At 36.8% G+C, this 18,229-nt stretch overlaps 2 protein-coding genes across 2 annotated transcripts; both read right to left on the bottom strand.

The window, feature by feature from the left end:
* Window positions 1-6,497: 6,497 nt before the first annotated feature.
* On the bottom strand, window positions 6,498-8,243 carry LOC130980532 (uncharacterized). Its single transcript, XM_057904201.1, has 9 exons — window positions 8,221-8,243; window positions 8,024-8,110; window positions 7,819-7,899; window positions 7,469-7,576; window positions 7,301-7,378; window positions 7,098-7,175; window positions 6,858-6,938; window positions 6,701-6,778; window positions 6,498-6,606 (listed from the first exon to the last, which is right to left on the bottom strand). Exons 1-9 carry the CDS (start codon window positions 8,241-8,243, stop codon window positions 6,498-6,500), a joined length of 723 nt encoding a protein of 240 aa, XP_057760184.1.
* Window positions 8,244-11,545: 3,302 nt separating this feature from the next.
* LOC130982320 (uncharacterized) lies at window positions 11,546-17,235 on the bottom strand. The gene is made up of 17 exons (XM_057906284.1): window positions 17,090-17,235; window positions 16,916-16,981; window positions 16,457-16,809; window positions 16,272-16,338; window positions 15,868-16,139; window positions 15,723-15,789; window positions 15,241-15,635; window positions 15,092-15,158; window positions 14,832-14,860; window positions 14,583-14,732; window positions 14,042-14,444; window positions 13,852-13,952; window positions 13,735-13,775; window positions 12,914-13,115; window positions 12,634-12,778; window positions 12,353-12,483; window positions 11,546-12,140 (listed from the first exon to the last, which is right to left on the bottom strand). The coding sequence occupies exons 2-17, from the start codon at window positions 16,959-16,961 to the stop codon at window positions 11,982-11,984; spliced, it is 2,628 nt and encodes an 875-aa protein (XP_057762267.1). The 5' UTR covers window positions 16,962-16,981; window positions 17,090-17,235; the 3' UTR covers window positions 11,546-11,981.
* Between the last annotated feature and the right edge of the window lie 994 nt (window positions 17,236-18,229).

Below are 18,229 nucleotides of genomic sequence, written 5' to 3' on the forward strand. Positions count from 1 at the left end.
TCCAACTCTAAAGACAAATTCCTTAGCCGGCATAAATTGTCCAGCCAAGATTTACGTACACATATTGAAGGACGTCGGTCTTTGAATAATTTCCAAAGTTGTTGTGAATCATTCACACCCCTGCTGTCTAGACCAGGCAGAGATGCTCAAACAACACAGGGAGCTAAACATGTTCGCGCATTGCACCATCGAAACTAACGAGGAAGCCGAAATTAGATCGAGCAAAACTTACCAATCATTCGTAGTAGCAGCTGGCATTCACCGGAAACTAAGTGTTATAGAAAAAGACGTGAGGAATTACATCACAAGAAAAGTATGGAATATTTTCGAATAAGATGATGCCAAAGAACTCGGAAAGTACTTATTAAGAATGAAAGAGAATAACCAAAATTTCTTTTTCGAGCTCAACCTCGAAGGCGATCACTCCATCAAAAATGCATTCTGGGCCAACGCAAGAAGCAAAACTGCATGCGAGTATTTCGGAGACGTGGTTTCATTCGACACCACCTACAACAAAAACTGGTATTCAGTTCACCAAAATTAAGTCTTTACGTTCACTGAATCTACACATTTCGGTTCACAACTATGTGAGTGTCCATTTATGTAGGTACAATCTGGTTTTTTGTTCTTTTGTGGGCGTAAATCACCACGGTTAGTCGATACTTCTCGGATGCGCCCTGATAAAAAATGAAGACATCCAATCATTCGAATGGTTATTCGAGTGTTGGCTCCGTTGCATGGGAGGAAAGGCACTAAAAGGCATTCTCACTGACCAATGCGCATCGATGCAAAGGGCCATTGAGATGTACATGCCAACAACAATTCACGGGTGGTGTATCTGGCACATCATGAAGAAGATCCCAGTAAACTAAACGGCTATAAGCGACACGAAGAAATCGAACAAAAGATAAGCCACATCATTTGGAACTTGTTCACAAAAGATGTATTCGACAAAAACTTGAATGATTTCGTCACAAAGTACGGCCTTTTCACAGCTCAAAATGAGCCATGACTGACGCTCAGGAAAAAGAGTTCTCTAGCAAGCTTAACAGATTCGAATATAAGATAAATAAAAAGGTTACAAATAATTTTTGATAAATTTACACTTTCTAGAATGAATACTTACATAATTTAACAAAAATAAAATAAATAAATATAGATGGATCCTGCCTGTGACATATGGAGCAGATGACGTCTAAGAACTCAACAAGGAATAGAAACCATTGCAAATCATTGCTCTTGAATAGAAAGGCTCACATAATCAAATACTTATTCCTGGAAATTATTTTTTAAAAAGGGGTGAGTTTTGCAACTCAGTGACTAGACAGTACATCTATAATTTACATGAGACCATCTAAACATTATTATGAAAATAATTTTAGTTAGAAAATAATAATTTATATGAATAAGTGAATCAATAAGGGAGTTCTCATACAGAAATCAAATCAAATAGTCCACACTTGGGGTGGCTCCACCTCTAAGGGGTAGTCCTTTCCTCTAGTGTGTCCGTACGGAATAACAGATTCAACGTGTGGCCTACACGTTAGGCTAGCAACGCCCCTGCTAGCTGAGGTCTGAGCCAGATGCATCTAGGTTAACGTCATAACCGCTGTTAACTACGGTTTTCTAATACGAGCCTCCCTAACCAATTCAAAACATATAATTTCAAATACAACCAATCTTTGATCTTTCAAATATAGACAGTATCAAATCAAATTAAATAATACTTTCTTATCAAAATACTTTACAAATTCATAGTATATGAGTGAGTATTCACAATACTTTAATGTTTCAAAAGCACGTATTTAATAAAATCGAATATTCTAAAATAATACAAAATTTCATCAAACATGTATATAGTCTCATGTGCAGATTAAAAATTCGAATTTCACAAAAATAATATTTAGTTCTAATAAATCCATTATTAAAATCAAGTTCAAATCCTTTGTTAATAACTTGTAAGTATAGTCATAAATTCAAACATCATATATCAAAATAATTATAGATGTAAAGCCAAATAATTATAAATGTAAAGCCTACTCACAACTTAGTCTCAAGGGACTGAAGATACCAAACTCAGGGTACCAAACTAAAGGGTACGAAAGAGCGAAAAATTTAGACGGAGGCAGCAGCAGCTCCAATAGGCAAGCAAAACAACGAACAAAGGCACAACGGAACAAAAGTGACGAACGACTAAAAGCATAGCAACAACGACAACATCAACAACTGTGGTAAAACAGTAGCGAAAACGGAAACAAAAACAGAACAACCACTAACCAGGCTAGAACGGTAGTAAAACAGAACTGACAGAAGTGTGAAACCCTTCCTACGACGTTTTCAAAGGGCAAGGATAATGGCGGAACCAGTGGAGGAAGAATGGACGGCGGTGACAAGGCCCACCAGCGCCGCTGCATCTTCTCCTTTCTCTCTCTCTCGGATATCACTCTCTCAAATCTCCCTCTCTTCTCATGTCAACAGCGGCGGCGACAGTGGCAGTAACACCCACCGCACTGCCTCTCTCTTCTCTTTTCCCTTCACTGGTCTCCCTTCACCTCTGCTCTCACCCTTTCCTTCTTTCCCTCTTCCTTTCTTCTTTTTTTTTCTTTCATTCTCAGCTGCTGCTGTTAGGGGTGTGTGTGTTGCTGAAAAAGAAAGGGGGCTAAGGTTTCTTTGGGGTAAAGGGATAATTGGGTGCTAATTAGGTTAGGGTTTGGTAAAAGAAATAAGGGTAATATAGGAATTTTAATAAAATTGAAGGGTTGGATAGTAATCAAAGAAATCAAATGTAAAAGGTTAAAAAAAATTCAGGACATTACAGCCTCGGAGGCAACAAGTGGCTCTTAGGTAACCGAGGTTTTAATTCGAATTATTTTCATGCAGTTACTTTATGGGTTAAAATGTGCACAACTTTCGGTTTAACACAGCTCATATGTTCGGTTCATTATGTAGAGCTATACGAAGATCGGCATATATGGATTCCAATTTATCTAGATCACCACTTTTGGGCTGAGATAAGAAGCACACAAAGGAGTGAGAGCATGCACATATTTTTCAACAAGTTCATCACACGCAACAGCTCCTTGAGTCAATTTGTGAAAAAATACGACAATTGCCTAGCAAGCAGAGAGCAAAGAGAGAGAGAAATCAATGTTGTAGATTTTTACACCGTGATACCGTGCGCAACAAAATCAGCAATAGAGGCTCAGTTTCAGCACGTGTATACTCACAAGAAGTTCAGGGAAGTTCAAAGACAATTCAAAGGAAAGGTGAACTGCATCACAAGATCAATGTATCCACCCTAGGTTTCACAACATACAAAATCAAAGAGCAGGTTTCTAACTTCACATTCAACAAGTTTTTTCATCACCTACCACGCAGTATCACGAGAGGTAAAGTGCCAATGCCTGCTGTTCGAGTCAAGGGGCAAACTGTGCCGCCATTCTCTGAACGACTTAAGCTTCGAGCGAGTAGATAACGTGGCACCGAAATATATACTGGAACACTGGAGTAAGAACATAAAGAGAATGTACACACACATCAAGAGCATCCAAGACGAGCCTCTACTAGAGCCGAGAAGCAAGAGATTCGACGATTTGGTGTTTCAATCGCACAATATTTATGAATTTCCATCAAAGTCCGAAGAGCTAACCAGAATTCTGCACTGGCTGTTTCACAATGTCATAGCCAAGATGCAAGAATATCAAGTGAGAAGCAAAGGAAAAAGTTTGTTATCCCACGAAGAAGCGACATTGAGCGATGTGAACAACCTTCAAAGCCCCCACGTGTTAGAACATGAGGTCGGCCCAAGAACACACCGGGATCAAACCTGAAAAAAATGATATCAAACGCCATGATAAAAAAGAAAAAAGGCATCTCCAAGTGAGGTAACATTGATTTGTTTTTGATTTGGAAAAACATCATTTGTGTATTTTGCTAATATACGATTTATTTTCTCTTTTGCAGTTGAACCTTTTAGACAGCAGATCAACGATTCAGTCAAGCTCTAGCATTTACAATGCACCGGATATGAATGATCCCAGAGAGGATTATAGGAGTTTAAGTTTTTATTAACATAAATTTTCATTCATGTATGAGCAAATTTTGGTTCATTGAAGTTATAGGAGGGTTAATTTCTTACTGATGTTAGTCTTTATTGAATAGTCACCTTTTTGTGTTTAATATTAGCTTTCTGAAATTCTTTATTGAATATTCACTTTTTTTATGAAATAGTCAATTTATTTAGTTATGTCAAAGAGTTCAGGTGTTTCTAAAACTGAATACTGATAGCAACATTTTTTTAAAATTAGCTATCTGCAATAGTGATATATGCACTTTTTCGGTTCATCCAGTATATTAATTTCGGTTCATTTGTATTTTTGGGGCTCTTAATGTTTGATAAATACGCTGATTCCATTCATTCTGAACCTGGAAAAAAAACAGTAGCCAAACAGTTCCAATAGATATATACATTAACATCTCAGACCGACAGGACAAGGACTAATTCATTTTAAATCAGATATATACATTAATATTAGATTTCCAATAACATTTACATTAATATTCACATATATACATTGAAAGAAGTAGTGTTTGCTTTTTAAACAAGTTAAACAAAATAATGTTAATTACAACAAGTCAAATAAAATATATCCTATTTACTATCTATATCCCCAGATGTGAATTTACAAAAAGGGCTAGAGAGGGCAGCAAATGACTTCGGGAGTCTTATGGCTTCAGATTCCCGAATTACTTGGTCTCTGATTTTGTTTAGTTTGTGCAACAGGATGTTTGGACCATATTCGCGCCTGAAGGTATCAATTTCTTCCTACTATTCAATTGAAAGAAATTAGTTACATAAGAAATGAACCCCAACCGAAATAAGAAATGAAACGAATTTCATTAATTTAGAAATTACTTACTTGTGTCTAGTTTTTATATTGATACCTCTTCTCTTTTTTATCTTTCAAGGATCAATTGTTTCTAGCAATTTCATGATGTACATCCCGTAATCATAGCTAAGTAGGAAATAAGTAAAATATGATTAATAGTATCCAAAATAAAACACATTAAAAATAGCACTATCGTATAGAAAGATTTTTACCTTGTACATTGACCATTCAGCCTGATATGCTCTGCTTTTTCTCCCTCTCCGTCCTCCATTAAGGGTTTCGCCCCAGCATAAACCCTCATCTGGGAGATTATTAATCCCTGAAAGGGATACAAAAAGTGAATGAAAATTAGCAACTATAATGAATCGAACTCTGTTCATGTTCTGAATTTAAAATGTGATAACATTAAATCAGCAAGAGAAACATTTTGTGCATGCAAAAGAACCCAAAGTGAACACATAAGGATGAGGTGAATGTAAATCAGCAACAACAATAAACTGAACTTTGTTCATGTTCTAAATAAAACGTGATAAACATTTAATCTGCAAGAAAAATATTTCTGCATGCAAAAAAAACTCAACTGAACACTTAAGGATGAACTGAATGTAAATCACCAACTCTAATGAATCGAATTCTACTCATGTTTGAATAATTTACAGCAAAATATATATGATTTAATTAACTTACAACAAATTTGTTCAGTTTAATTCTCAAGTCAGGTATTTCATCTTTCATCTTGTTCACAGGGTCAAGCACATAGAATACCTTTTTCCGGACTTCGGCAATCCACAACCACCAGTGTCCTCCATTGTAAATCGGCACAAACATCTGAAATTTAGAAAAATGATAAAATATTTCAGTCTAAACGATAGAAAACGAGAGAATTATCAAAGAATTTTTAAAAATCACAACTTACAAATGGATGCGATGCGAGTTTTCTTTTGTCAAGAAAATGGCAGTAGTGGGCATATTGATCAACATCCATCCGATAGGCCTTGTTGGTCTTTGGATCAATGTAATTCTCACTATGGTTTTCCAATATAAACATCTGCAAAATGAATCTCAGTCAAATCACAAATGAACCAAATTATTTATCAGAATCAGTAAATTACTCAAGGAATAAAAAAATTGGCTTAACACAATATCCGTCAGCACACAGTATATTTCTTCCTGAAACTGGAGACATTTTATGTCATTGAGAATCATGCAATGTGCATTGACCACCTACAGAAAGAAAATTTATGAGATATACGGTATATGAGTCTTTAGAAAAATCATTAATGCTAACGCAATAGGCAAATAATTTACCGTGCTTTCCACATGTTGTTCGGGCATTAGAGACAAGAAATGATATTTAAGCCCCTCGAAATTCGCTTTATGGTTCAAGACGAATATGGCGTCATATTCGTTGGTGCTATCTTTGGATTCTTTCACATGTGTCATCCAATGATAACACTTTTCTTTCAACTCCTCAGTGATTTCTTTCTCTTTCTCTGGAGTTTTGTACCCTTCAGCGGCTGTCAAGCTCGGCTCGGCACTTGTTGCGTCAGCAAATCTCATTGCTGCCACCACCATAGCATCTATCACCGCCTCTGCCAGGATTTCAAGCTATGTCATCGTCGGTTGAGAGGTCGGGGGAATTGGTTGAGATGTCGGGGGACTTATGCCAAGTTCGAATGAAGGTGCATCATGTTCCCACAAAGAAGAATGAGCAGCACTGCAAGATGACAGGGGAAAGTTTTAAGTAATAATGAAAAATCAATATCATATCACACGAAAGCTAATAAAAAATCATATTAATTGAAACTCACACGTTCAACGGAGGTTCTGGCTCCATCTTCCTCGGGGAAGATCCCTTGCCAGCCTGCTTTTCAGGTTCTAGAGGGCAGCTGTGACAAACAAAAGAGAGTACAATTAAACCATGTAATGAACCAAAATTATTCAGATTTGAACAAGTAAAAAACTTACAAATCAGGATGTGCTTCTTCTTCCAATTGCCATGCCACTGGAGCTTCTTGGCACGGTTGTTGTTGTTCTTCAGGAGGGCTGCTACATTAAACAGAAAAGAGTTCAATAACGACTCGAAATTAGTATTTTGTACCATTAAAACTAAGAAAAAGAATTCTAATTACAACTTAAAGCAACAATGAAAAAGCAATATCATATAACACCAAAGATTATAAAAAAATGATATTAATTAAAACTTACACATTCAACGGAGGTTCTAGCTCCGTCTTTATTGGGGAAGATTCCTCACTGACCTGCTTTTCGAGTTTCGGAGGGCAGCTATAACAAACAGAAGAGAGTCCAATATATGAACACATGGAATTGATTTCTGGATTCAAATGATCCACAAATAAAGCATGTAATGAACCGAAATTATCCAGTTTTAAACAAGCAGTAAAACTTACACATCAACAAGTGCTTCTTGTTCCGATTGCCTTGCAGGTGCTTCTTCGCAGGGTTGCTGTTGCGATTCTAGAAAACTGCTGTATTAAACATAAAAGGGTTCAATAATGACCCCAAATTATTATCCTATACCATTAAAACTAATAAAAAGACTTTTATGTGCAACTTACTCATTAACAGAAGCTTCTTGTGTTATACTTTCGGAAGGGACATAGGTAAAGGCATCTTTTATTAGCTCTTCCTTAAGAGAACTTGGAAGAGACACCACAATAGGAAATCTAAGGAATGTAAACAAGGAAGAAGTTAATGTTGAATGATTAGAATAGGTACCAAGAAACAAAAATCTGCACATTGAAAAACGCAGATATCCAAAGGTTGAGAACGAGTTTCTTCTCGAACCTCAATGATTTGGAGTTCAGGATCAGGTGTAGTGCTACTGACATTTAAATACAAATTCCATGTGATTAATTAAAAAAATATTACCTAAATCTAAAAGACCAACATAAATATTTCAACTTACACAGGTGGACTTTGTAAACTCTGTTTTTGATTGATTTTCTTTCTTCTAAAAACTTTTACCAGAGTTTCCAAGGTATTTTTCCTAATAACAAAGATACCAAATTAAAATTAGCAACCAAGATTACAAGCAGAGGTCTAGAAACACCTGAAATTCATTTTTTAGAATCCAATTAATCGAATTTAAAGCCTGCAATGAACGAATTTACCTGGTATTGGCGGGGACATTTACAGACTGTGTGGAGCTCATCTGAGTCTGTAACAGAGGTTCGTTGCCCAGATTTACAGTCGGTAGTCTAAGCAAAATAAATAAATATTATTCAGTAAATCCAGAGAAATCAGAAGAGGTTTTAGGAAAAGTTAGCAAACAAAGAAAAAGAACTCAATATAAGAAACCGAATCTTACTTCTCGGATAAATCATTTCGCATTTCTGTCGAGTCAAAGCGATCCGGAGCAACGTTTGTTTTCTGAGCTTTGTCATTTCTTCTCTTTGCTCTATTTTCTTTTAACAGTTGCAACGCCTCTCTTCTTCTTTCGGCAGCGCTGACCCTTACTCGTTCACTTCTGAAAATTCATAAAATAAGTATCAATGAAGCTAAAATAAAAGTATCAATTAACCTAAAATATGATTTCAGAAACTTACCCCCTCTCCGATTCAGTTTTGCTTTATGAACCTGTCAGAACAAGCTTGCTTGATTTGGTTTGTTTTTTGCACCCTTCTCCGGTTGTTTTCTTTTCACTGTCGGAGTTTTTTTATTTTTTTTCTCTGCAACACATACAAACACATCGAATTTATACCGGAGAACAATATCATAGTTGTAATTTACTTAACAAGCACACACAAACAATTTTCAGCAAAGAAAAGCCAAACTAAACCAGATGAACATTATACAATCGAAATGAACCGAAAATTATCAATTCCCAAACTCACTGTTTTTCAGATTCGCTTGTGCTCTCCGAATCCGTCAGCACAGGCTTCTTTTTTTGGCTTTCTTTTTTAACCACCTTCTGTGGTTGTTTTCTTTTCTTTGTCCCTGTTTTTTCAATTTCTTCTTCTTCTCTGCAATACATAAGAACAAGCGCAAAAGAACAATTTTAACCAAATACAAGCAAAACAAAACCAAATAAACATCAAACTTACTGGTCTTTTGATTCACTTCTGCTTTCTGAATCTGTGGAACTGCTTTCAGATTCACTTGTTTCCGAATCCGTCGGAACAATCTTTTATTTTTTTTCACTAGCCTTTGTTGTCTTGTTCTTTTGGCTAGTGGTCTTTTCTCAGATTCAGATTCGGATTCGGAATCGGAAAAACTTTCTTCTTTTGAAGAAGAATCTAGAAAAACAATTTTCTTTTCTTCTTTCTTCCGCTTTCCCTTCTCTTTTCCCTTCAGAAATAAATGGTTTCTTCTCCACCTTCTCTCATTTTGATTTTCCTTCTTTAGAAGCATCTGAACGGAAATTTCAGGGAAAATTTTTGTTTAATTTACCATTATATCGGTTGCTTCCTAAGAAATCTGGTCGAGCATCCTCTTCCGTGTCCAACGGGCCACCGTGCCCAGGAGCCTCAGGTGCATCCAACCAAGAGAACTTGGATTCATGGAAATATATGAGCATCAACACAAACACGCAGCCATCAACGGAGTGCTTCTTTCCCTTTCTCCCGTTTTCAATCCCCTTCCTCAGGAAGCTCAAGACATGAGTTGCCCAATCCCACTGTTGGATGTTGTCCACACGAAGGGTAGGTGACTTATGGATCGAGGAAGCCATGCTTACCGTAGTCGGCAGCAAAAAGCACTTTTATTTGGACGAAGACAACAGAAGTCCTCCAGAATTTCTGCGGGTTTTCCTCCCCTTCAACACTCATATCGAGGACAGATTTTGTCAAAGATGCCAAAGTAGCACATTTAAAGGTGTCAATAATCTGCTTGTCTACCTCATTCAGTCTGTCGTAGTTAACTTTTTCAGAAAAACGATCCCCTACAATATTTTAACCAGTCAAATAGGCTCAGTTTTATTTTATGTAAACAAGTGAACTGAAAATAAAGCAAGCAATGAACCGAAATAAGCACAAGGTGAAAAGTGTATTACCCCCGTGATTTATGCCCAGCGTAGCTGCTACCTTGTCAGGTGTTATGAATATTTTTCCATAGAAAGTGTACAGGTGTCCATAATAGTCATCATAATAAGCAATCAACTCTCTCAAGAGGCTGTGAGAGACATTCATTTCCGGGACATGTGCCAGCACACATAATAGTCATCATAGCAAGCAATCAACTCTCTCAAGAGGCTGTGAGAGACATTCATTTTCGAAACATGTGCCAGCGCACCGAATCATATTTCTTCAACGATATCTTTCTTTTCCTGACTCATTGCCTTGAACACCCTCGCTATTGTCTTTGTCTAGCATCTGAGATCGTGAGTTTTCTGCAAGATTTTGAAAAAGTATGTCAAGATATATTTATAATACAAAATAGATTTTATTTGAATGAAAGGGGATAAATATATTTAATGTGTACATATGCTTACGTTATAGCGCGGCTTCTGCTTTTTTGTCTCCATCATCTTTTTCATTTTTGCTGTAACTACAAAAAAATTTGGTCAATACTTCACTCAATATATCGACAAGCACAAGCATGCATATTTTACTCAGGTGAATCAAAATGGCCAAATTCACTGAACCGAACACCATTCATGTTTTGAATAAAACGTGATAAACATTCAATCAACAACAAAAGCATTTCTGCATGCAAAAGAACTCAATTGAACACACTAACAATTAAGTGAATCAAAATGCCTAACTCCACTGAACTGAACACCATTCATGTTCTGAATAAAATGTGATAAACATTCAATCATCAAGAAAATGACTCAATTGAACACACTAACAATCAAGTGAATTAAAATGGCCAACTCCACTGAACTGAACACCATTCATGTTCTGAATAAAATGTGATAAACATTCAATCATCAAGAAAAATATTTCTTCATGCAAAAGGACTCGACTGAACACTTAACAATCAAACGAATGAAAATGACCAACTCCACTGAATTGAATACCATTCATGTTTTGAATAAAACGTGATAAACATTCAATCATCAATAAAAATATTTCTGCATGCAAAAGGACTCAACTGAACACACTAACAATCAAGTGAATCAAAATGGCCAACTCCACGGAACAAAACACCATTTATGTTTTGAATAAAACGTGATAAACATTCAATCAGCAAGAAAAGCATTTCTGCATGCAAAAGAACTCAACTGAACACACTAACAATCAAGTGAATCAAAATGACCAACTCCACTTAATTGAATGGAAATAAGAACATATTTCTGTTCCTATGCCCTAGTTACGAAAAAAAATTGATTCAGAATAAGTCGATCTACTAAATGAAGCAACTCAATCCAGTAAACCTAAAATGCAACTAGGAGAAACGCGAGATTGCGAGATTTTAAATGAACATTAGTTTTTATCATATGTTTCGCAGTCTCTGTTTTTTTCGTTTGTTTTTTATTCTTCCTTTCGAAATCTTCTCGCGATTCCTGAGTAAAAGCAGTTTCCGCAGAGAAAACGATCGAGCTTTGAGAGATTCGAAATTCTCCAGTAGCAATTTTAAGGTTGAAGAAGGAATATTGTTTCATAATAAAGGCGCGAATGAATGTTAAACGTTTTCGGGGATTTGGATACGTGTAATATACGTTCATTTAATAGGATTAAATTTTTTTAGTGTTTAACCAGCTTTGATGGATTTGGATGGAAAATTATATGGATGTATAACCCATCTGTTCTCTCAATACCCGCGGGGGAGTAAGATCAAACTTATTGGGAAGTAAGATCCATATTTTCTATAGTTCATGCCCTTCTTTACTATGCAACGTATTATCTTCAAACTTATTTGCCCGACGCCCGTCATACAAGGGGTTGCTTTTAGAAGACGAGAGAAGAAAAAAAATATAAAAGAAGTGCTCATCTTAAAATTTATAGACTTTTCCTTTATGAAAACTTACCAGTTAATAATTTTTTAAGTGTTTACAAGGTGTTATTAAGATATCCGCTAGCGCAAATCTTAAAGTAGCCTCGACTACAAAATAAAAAATCGCGATAGTGATTTTGCAAATTAATCAGAATTTCACTTCAATCGAGAAAAAGAGGGTAAAATCATTCACTAAATTTCACTTTTATATTGAGCCCATATTGCTAATTCATCATCACTATTGTCAAATTGTTCTGGACTAGGAACTGACTTAGAATCTTGTTGATCTTCGACATTTGCCTCCTGCTCAGTTGTTGCAAACTCCTCCTGTTCAGTTGTTCCAACATCCTCCTACATTCATGATAAAATGAGTTCAAAATTTTGCATGGCTAGACTGCAGAAAGTTATATAATCCATAGTATATAAGGTAAAGAAAGCAAGAACCCATATCTATCAAAGAAATGTGGCATTGATCAACAAAAAATATGGTATTGGATAAAGCAATATGAACATAGAGCAATAGATCTATCAGAAGACAAACAAAATGGACCAAGAGTGCATACATTAGTTCCAGGTGCCGAATTCTCAACCTCCTCTGCTGCCATCGAACCTGATGCATCTTTACCACGGTCTTGATCTTCCTTGGCTGAAGCTTGCTGCAGTCTCTCAATCAACATCTTAAAATGAAAATTATCTACAACAAAAAATAGAGAAGCCAATCAACATCGTAACATGATCTACAACTTCAGTAGCATCTCATTCGTTCAAAAAGAAGCCAATCATTTGAACAATAATATAACACAGTATCACTGAGAACAGCACAAAACAGGAGCTAAGAGTTAACCTTTTGAACGATTATTTACAGCATCAGCTAACCGTAGAGGATGCTGTCGCTCTTCCTTCTTGTACTTCAACTTAATTTGGTGACGTGTTCGATCAGGAAAAAGCTGTTGTATCATAGAAAAATCTGTGCCAAACTGCCTAACTGCCTATATTACAAGGTCATTAGTCAATTTAGAGGAAACCAGCCCCCCCCAAAAAAAAAAAAAAAAAACAGTATTTACATAGTTGTGGTCGAGAAATAATTTATGACATTCATCATATAGTAAGAATTCTATAAATACCTCATAGAACAGTTCATTATCATGTTTTGTCCATTTTCCCCTAGGAGTCTTTTCCATGAAGGATTGGTAGTTGAATAAAGAGGAAGCCAACGGAACACTCTCACTGGCTTCATCGTCACCTGCTTCTCTATCATCTTCTGAACCTAAATACTCCTCTTCACTATTAGCTCCAGCCTCGGCCTCATGTTGGGAATCTCCACCACTGCAAATATATTTTTCAAACTAAATCTATTTACTAGAATGCAAGTTACTCATAAGTGATATTAACAAGCCATTTGATAACATGCAACACATTCAGTATGAACTGTTACCATTTCCATTCTTGTTCTCAGAAACTGAGGAAAGTTAAAGTGTTTAGCATAGCATGGAAACTGGGAAAAGACCACTATCACATTTACACACCCTCCCCTGACTCAGGCCCTCAACCCAACTGAAGCCAATGAAATAATAAAATAATGCACCTGACAGCATGGCAAAATCCAGTCAAGAACTATTTTGACAAAGAGGTGAAGGACATCATAGAATCATGTAATGAGAAGTTACACCACTTAATGGTTAGAATGAGATTTATATACCCCCAAGTGAAGGAAAAGGCAACAAAAAGAATTTCCTTTATTTAACATAAGTTCGTCAACATTTTCAGATTTTCCCCAAGTCAATTAAATATTGCATTATGTAAGAATCACACATATTGCAGAAAATAAGAATCTACAACATCATATTTTCAAAATCAAGATTTGCCTATATATAAGAAAAACATTTAAAATGTTAGCAGAAAATGTAATAGACTGTAAAGTACACTCTTGTTCAAAGCTGAATACCTTTGATTGGCAGATGTCTTTGAAGTTGCTGCCTCCTTTTTCTACAAAAAAAAAAAGGTTAATGAAAACTTTAAATGATAAGCATACGTGACAAGGATAAAAATTGAGAATACGCACTGCCAGCCGCTCCCTGTGTTCTGCAAGTAAAATGATATCCTTGAGAGACAATGTATGCATATCAAGTTCATCCTCAGGAATTTCCAGCAGTGCTTGGTTCACTATGTAAAAGAAAAATACTTCCATAATAAGCATATAAGATATAATCACCAAAGGTAAAAATTACACAAAAATATTCTATTATGTTTACCACATCTTCTTTTTTGTCTGCTTGAATGAGAGAACTTTTTAGGAGGTTCTTTTTTGCCATTTTCTAAATCTTCATTAGCCTTCTTATGTTTTTGAGATGTTTTTCCATTTTTAGCCACTGATTTCTTTGTTGAATTCAATGATGCCTTCTTCTTGGAGGAGTCATCCACTTCAAATTCTTCATCATTCTCTTCAGGTTCATCTCTATACGGATTATAGGGAGGGTCAAGGTCGTCATCATCATCATCATCCTCATTCACCGAGTTGCTAACAGGTTTATGAGTTGCTTGCTTCCTCCGCTGCCTTGAAGTTTTAACACCTTTATCCTCCTCATTAGCACCAGATTTTTTGCGCTTCCTAAGAGAACTCCACACTGCGTCTTCCTTTTTTCTTCCATTAGCATCCTGATAACATGGTATAATAATAACCTCAAAAACAGATTCACATATAAGAAAAAGGAAAAAAGCAAACAAAAACAGATCAAACATATATTAATGGCTTATAGCTTATGTTTTACTTCTTTTTTCTCTAGTAAAATCAACCTGCATAAGATCAGCCAATGTGGGACTATTTGGAGAATTTGTCAGTTCTTCATCCACCGGGATTTCAGAAGCTGGATCTTTGTCAGTTTTCTTGGACTGATAATCTGAGACATTATCAACTGGGCAGCCAGGACTCAAGTTCACAGCTTCCTGAGACCAATAATACACTGATTAGTTTTATACAGAAAAATCTAATTTAACATATTTTATATAAAACCATCATATCTCTTATAAGAACATGATCTTCACCTCTGTTTCCGATTGAAGAATTGGTTTTCCTGCACACAGAAGAACACTTTTAAGTATTACCCACAAAAAAGACTCCCACACACAAAAACAAACAGCAGTGTCAAATATTTGTGATTGGCTGAATGGCATTTATTGATAACATCAAGATCTAAGGGCAGCACGTCAAAACACCAGTGATGGTGATGCTCACATAAGTTAGAAGGATGGACCCTGAAGATAGTTGCCCCAATTTAAAAGACTACAAAGCATTTAATATTCACCTGTAGTAGTGGCAGCTTGGGTGGTAAAGTCATCAATGGATTCCAACCCAGCAAAAATGTCTGCACTCTGGAGGAACAAAAACTTTTCAACATTTAGCAACTTAATGAAATTGAAAGATAAATAAATAAAATGAAAAACCCTCTTTTACCTCTGCAGCTGATTTACCAACACTAGAAGGCAAATCCCTAGTTCCATTATGAACTGCAACATCAGAAAACACAGCATCGAGAGAATCCAGTTGGGAAGCACTGACTGCTGCCAAATTATTGTTGTCTTTAGAGAATGGAATACTTGAGTCCACATAATCAAACTTACTTGATAAATCAGTTGCCATAGGAATCTCTAATGTGGGTACAGGTGAATTGCTTGGTTGATTTAACATACTAATGCCATCATCACTAGACTGAAAAGATTGAACTTCATTCATGCAAAATGTAGGCAACTCAACAGACCTTGCCATCATATCATTAGATGAAGCAGAAGCAACAGCAGGTTTTGCGCCTACTCTAGGTCGTGGCTTAATCTTGGGTTGAAACTTACGAGCTGCAACAAAAAAGACATACAAATAATATATCTTTCAGCTAATATAAAGCATATTAAGTAATTTGAAATAGAAACGATGTTACTAACCAGTCCTAGTGCCAGGATCAGGGAGGACTTCACTAAAAGGATCCAATTCAAATTTCTCAGACTCTGCCTGAAAAGAATTCCCTTCCTGAGTTGATCACCTAGGTAAAGCAATTGACGTACTCAAAGAAAGGCAAAAAATTTATACCTCTCGTTCTCTTCCAAAGATAAGGTTCGATTGAATGTTGCTCTCAAGTATTGCAGCATCATTATCTGAAGCATTTTCAAAGCCCACATCCGGGCCAACTTGCATCAAATCATCACTAAGTCCCAAGCAGTCGTTGCTATCAAGAACTGGCTCTTTTTCATTTTGAGCGGGATCTCCCATACTACCTCCGGTTGAGCATATTGTAGATAGAATAGCTACATTATTTGATAGCTTCTCTACAGAATCAGCAGTTTGAACTGGATGTGTTGAGTCTAAACCAAAGGACGTATATGAAATGAATCAGAACATAACCAAATTGTATGTTGTCTTACACATTGTGACACTTGCTGCATAAAATTACAAATGAGTGAATGACTAACTGGTTATATGAAAGCATAACTTACCATTACTGAGATTGGTCTCAGGAACAAAATTAGAATGTCGGCTCCCTTCCAAAGCTACAGGATCTTCCTAGAGTTCATAAACATTACAAAAACTGTTATAAATACTACATAGCATCAAACAACTATAGCAAATACTACTACTACTAATACTAATAATAATGATAATAATGAAAATGGACATTTACCTCACGAGCTGACTCAACTTCAGTCGATGCAGCTGTGGAAGGTTGAGCATCCACTAAGGCTGCAGTATCTACATTTACACCAACTTGCTGAGGATTTGCCATTTGAGATTTTGTGGCATCCTCTAAATTTGAACCTGCAGAATGTTGAGGTCGCACACTCAAAGTGGAAGCAACAGCAGCATGGCATTTACTCTGGGGAACAGTATCTATGTCCTTACTGCTGGTGATGATGGATGAAGCAACACGTTCTCCCTCTCCATCTTTAGACGAGATTTCATGTTTTTCAGCAGAAATTTCCTTCCGAGGCACCGGTTTCGGTTTGACCTTCGGGGCAAACTTTGCCCCAGCACGACCTAATAATGAATATCAATAAAGCATATAAACAAAAATGACAAAAGCAATAATATTCAACCAAGAAGAAGATGAAGCTTTCTCAGTGTCATTTAGTCGAACATTTACCGCGCCCAGCAGGAGCCGTTGGGAGAATATCATCGTAAGGATCCATGCGGCGTTGACCTATTTCACCTTGAATTAAACAAAACCAAATCTGAAATTCAGACAAGGAAAATTTTAAAATCGGTGAGGTTTCTGCAGAGTATGAAAGGTAGCGTAGAAATAGAATAGTAGTGGTACCCGCGAAGAATGGAGGGAGAAACTGAAAATTCTCAACTCTTGTTCCTCCGGAAAAAGCTGTTGTATGTAATTCGTGCGTGGAGGAGGTGGGCTGGCCCACTTCTAATTGGGCCAGGGCTAGCCCAATTGATTTGCCGAGACTGTAATGCTAAACGACGGAGAAGTGCAGAGGCGATCACCGCGGAGGTGGTAAGGAGATTTCCGACGCAGCAGCGGCACCCTTCGGAAGGCCTGGCAGAGGTTACAGAGCCAGAACGCGGCGGAGCTCCGGCCACAACCTCAAGGAATCCTTGCCAAACATGGAGCAGCGCGTAGGAATCGTTGGAAGAAAGAAGAAGAACCGGGTTGGCGTCTGGTGCTCTCTGGGTCCGGAGATGTTCTTTCGGGTCGGGTTGCGAAGTTGGACCTGGCCCTAAAATTTACTCCGAGGGCAGTCGAGGAGGTCCGAGTGAATATTGGGAGTGAGGTTAGTCAAAATTGACGGAAAGAGGTGAGTCAGGCAATTAGATTGGACTAAGAGGAATGGAGATGGAGGAGGCGCGCCAGATAAGCCACGAGCTGGATGTAGCAGTGGAGATGCAGAAGGTAGAAGCCGCCGCGACACGTTGAAGAAGAAGAGGAGCAATCTTGAGATGTGAACCGGAGAGTGTGATTTGCTAGGTCATGGTGCCGAAGAATTCAGGGCGAGTGTGAGTTCCGTCGGAGTAGCTGGAAGCCTGGAACCGAGCAACCAGCGGGGAAGGGACAGTTTGGGCCCAGTTTGGGCTCAGCCCATAATTTGGGCTTCTTTGTCATCCTCTATCTGTAGTTTTTATGAAGTGCTCATCATTCTGAACAAATAAAAAAAAAAAAAACAAGTTGTCCTTAGGTGCATCCTTGATCCTTCTGAAAATGTAGAAATTGATCAATTGAAAATGATAATCTAATTATCTTTGAATTTTATTATATATAATTTTTTTATCTTGGTTCAATTTAAAAATAATTAATTTTTTTATTTTACTAATATTTTTATTTTTAAAAGACTTATGCGACAAACCTGGCTGATATTGTCAAGTTCTTTTGTTATTATCATAGTTATCAAATCTCTTTGGATTTTAATCCCTGTTGTTAATAAAAAAAAAGTAAAATATTAAATTAGTT

This window comes from Arachis stenosperma, chromosome 5 (assembly GCF_014773155.1).
Source record: "Arachis stenosperma cultivar V10309 chromosome 5, arast.V10309.gnm1.PFL2, whole genome shotgun sequence".
NCBI classification, from domain to species: Eukaryota; Viridiplantae; Streptophyta; class Magnoliopsida; order Fabales; family Fabaceae; genus Arachis; species Arachis stenosperma.

Excerpts from the sequence above, each read along its gene's own strand:
- LOC130982320 (XM_057906284.1), bottom strand. The coding sequence starts at position 16,961 with ATGGATCCTTACGATGATATTCTCCCAACGGCTCCTGCTGGGCGCG. Across the intron at positions 15,636-15,722 it reads TGATCCTGGCACTAGGACTG|CTCGTAAGTTTCAACCCAAG; the intron begins GTTAGTAACATC and ends TTTTTGTTGCAG. Across the intron at positions 12,779-12,913 it reads ATAATGAACTGTTCTATGAG|GCAGTTAGGCAGTTTGGCAC; the intron begins GTATTTATAGAA and ends CTTGTAATATAG.
- LOC130980532 (XM_057904201.1), bottom strand. The coding sequence starts at position 8,243 with ATGCGAAATGATTTATCCGAGAA. Across the intron at positions 8,111-8,220 it reads CGAAATGATTTATCCGAGAA|ACTACCGACTGTAAATCTGG; the intron begins GTAAGATTCGGT and ends TATTTTGCTTAG. Across the intron at positions 7,379-7,468 it reads CAAGAAGCTTCTGTTAATGA|CAGTTTTCTAGAATCGCAAC; the intron begins GTAAGTTGCACA and ends TGTTTAATACAG.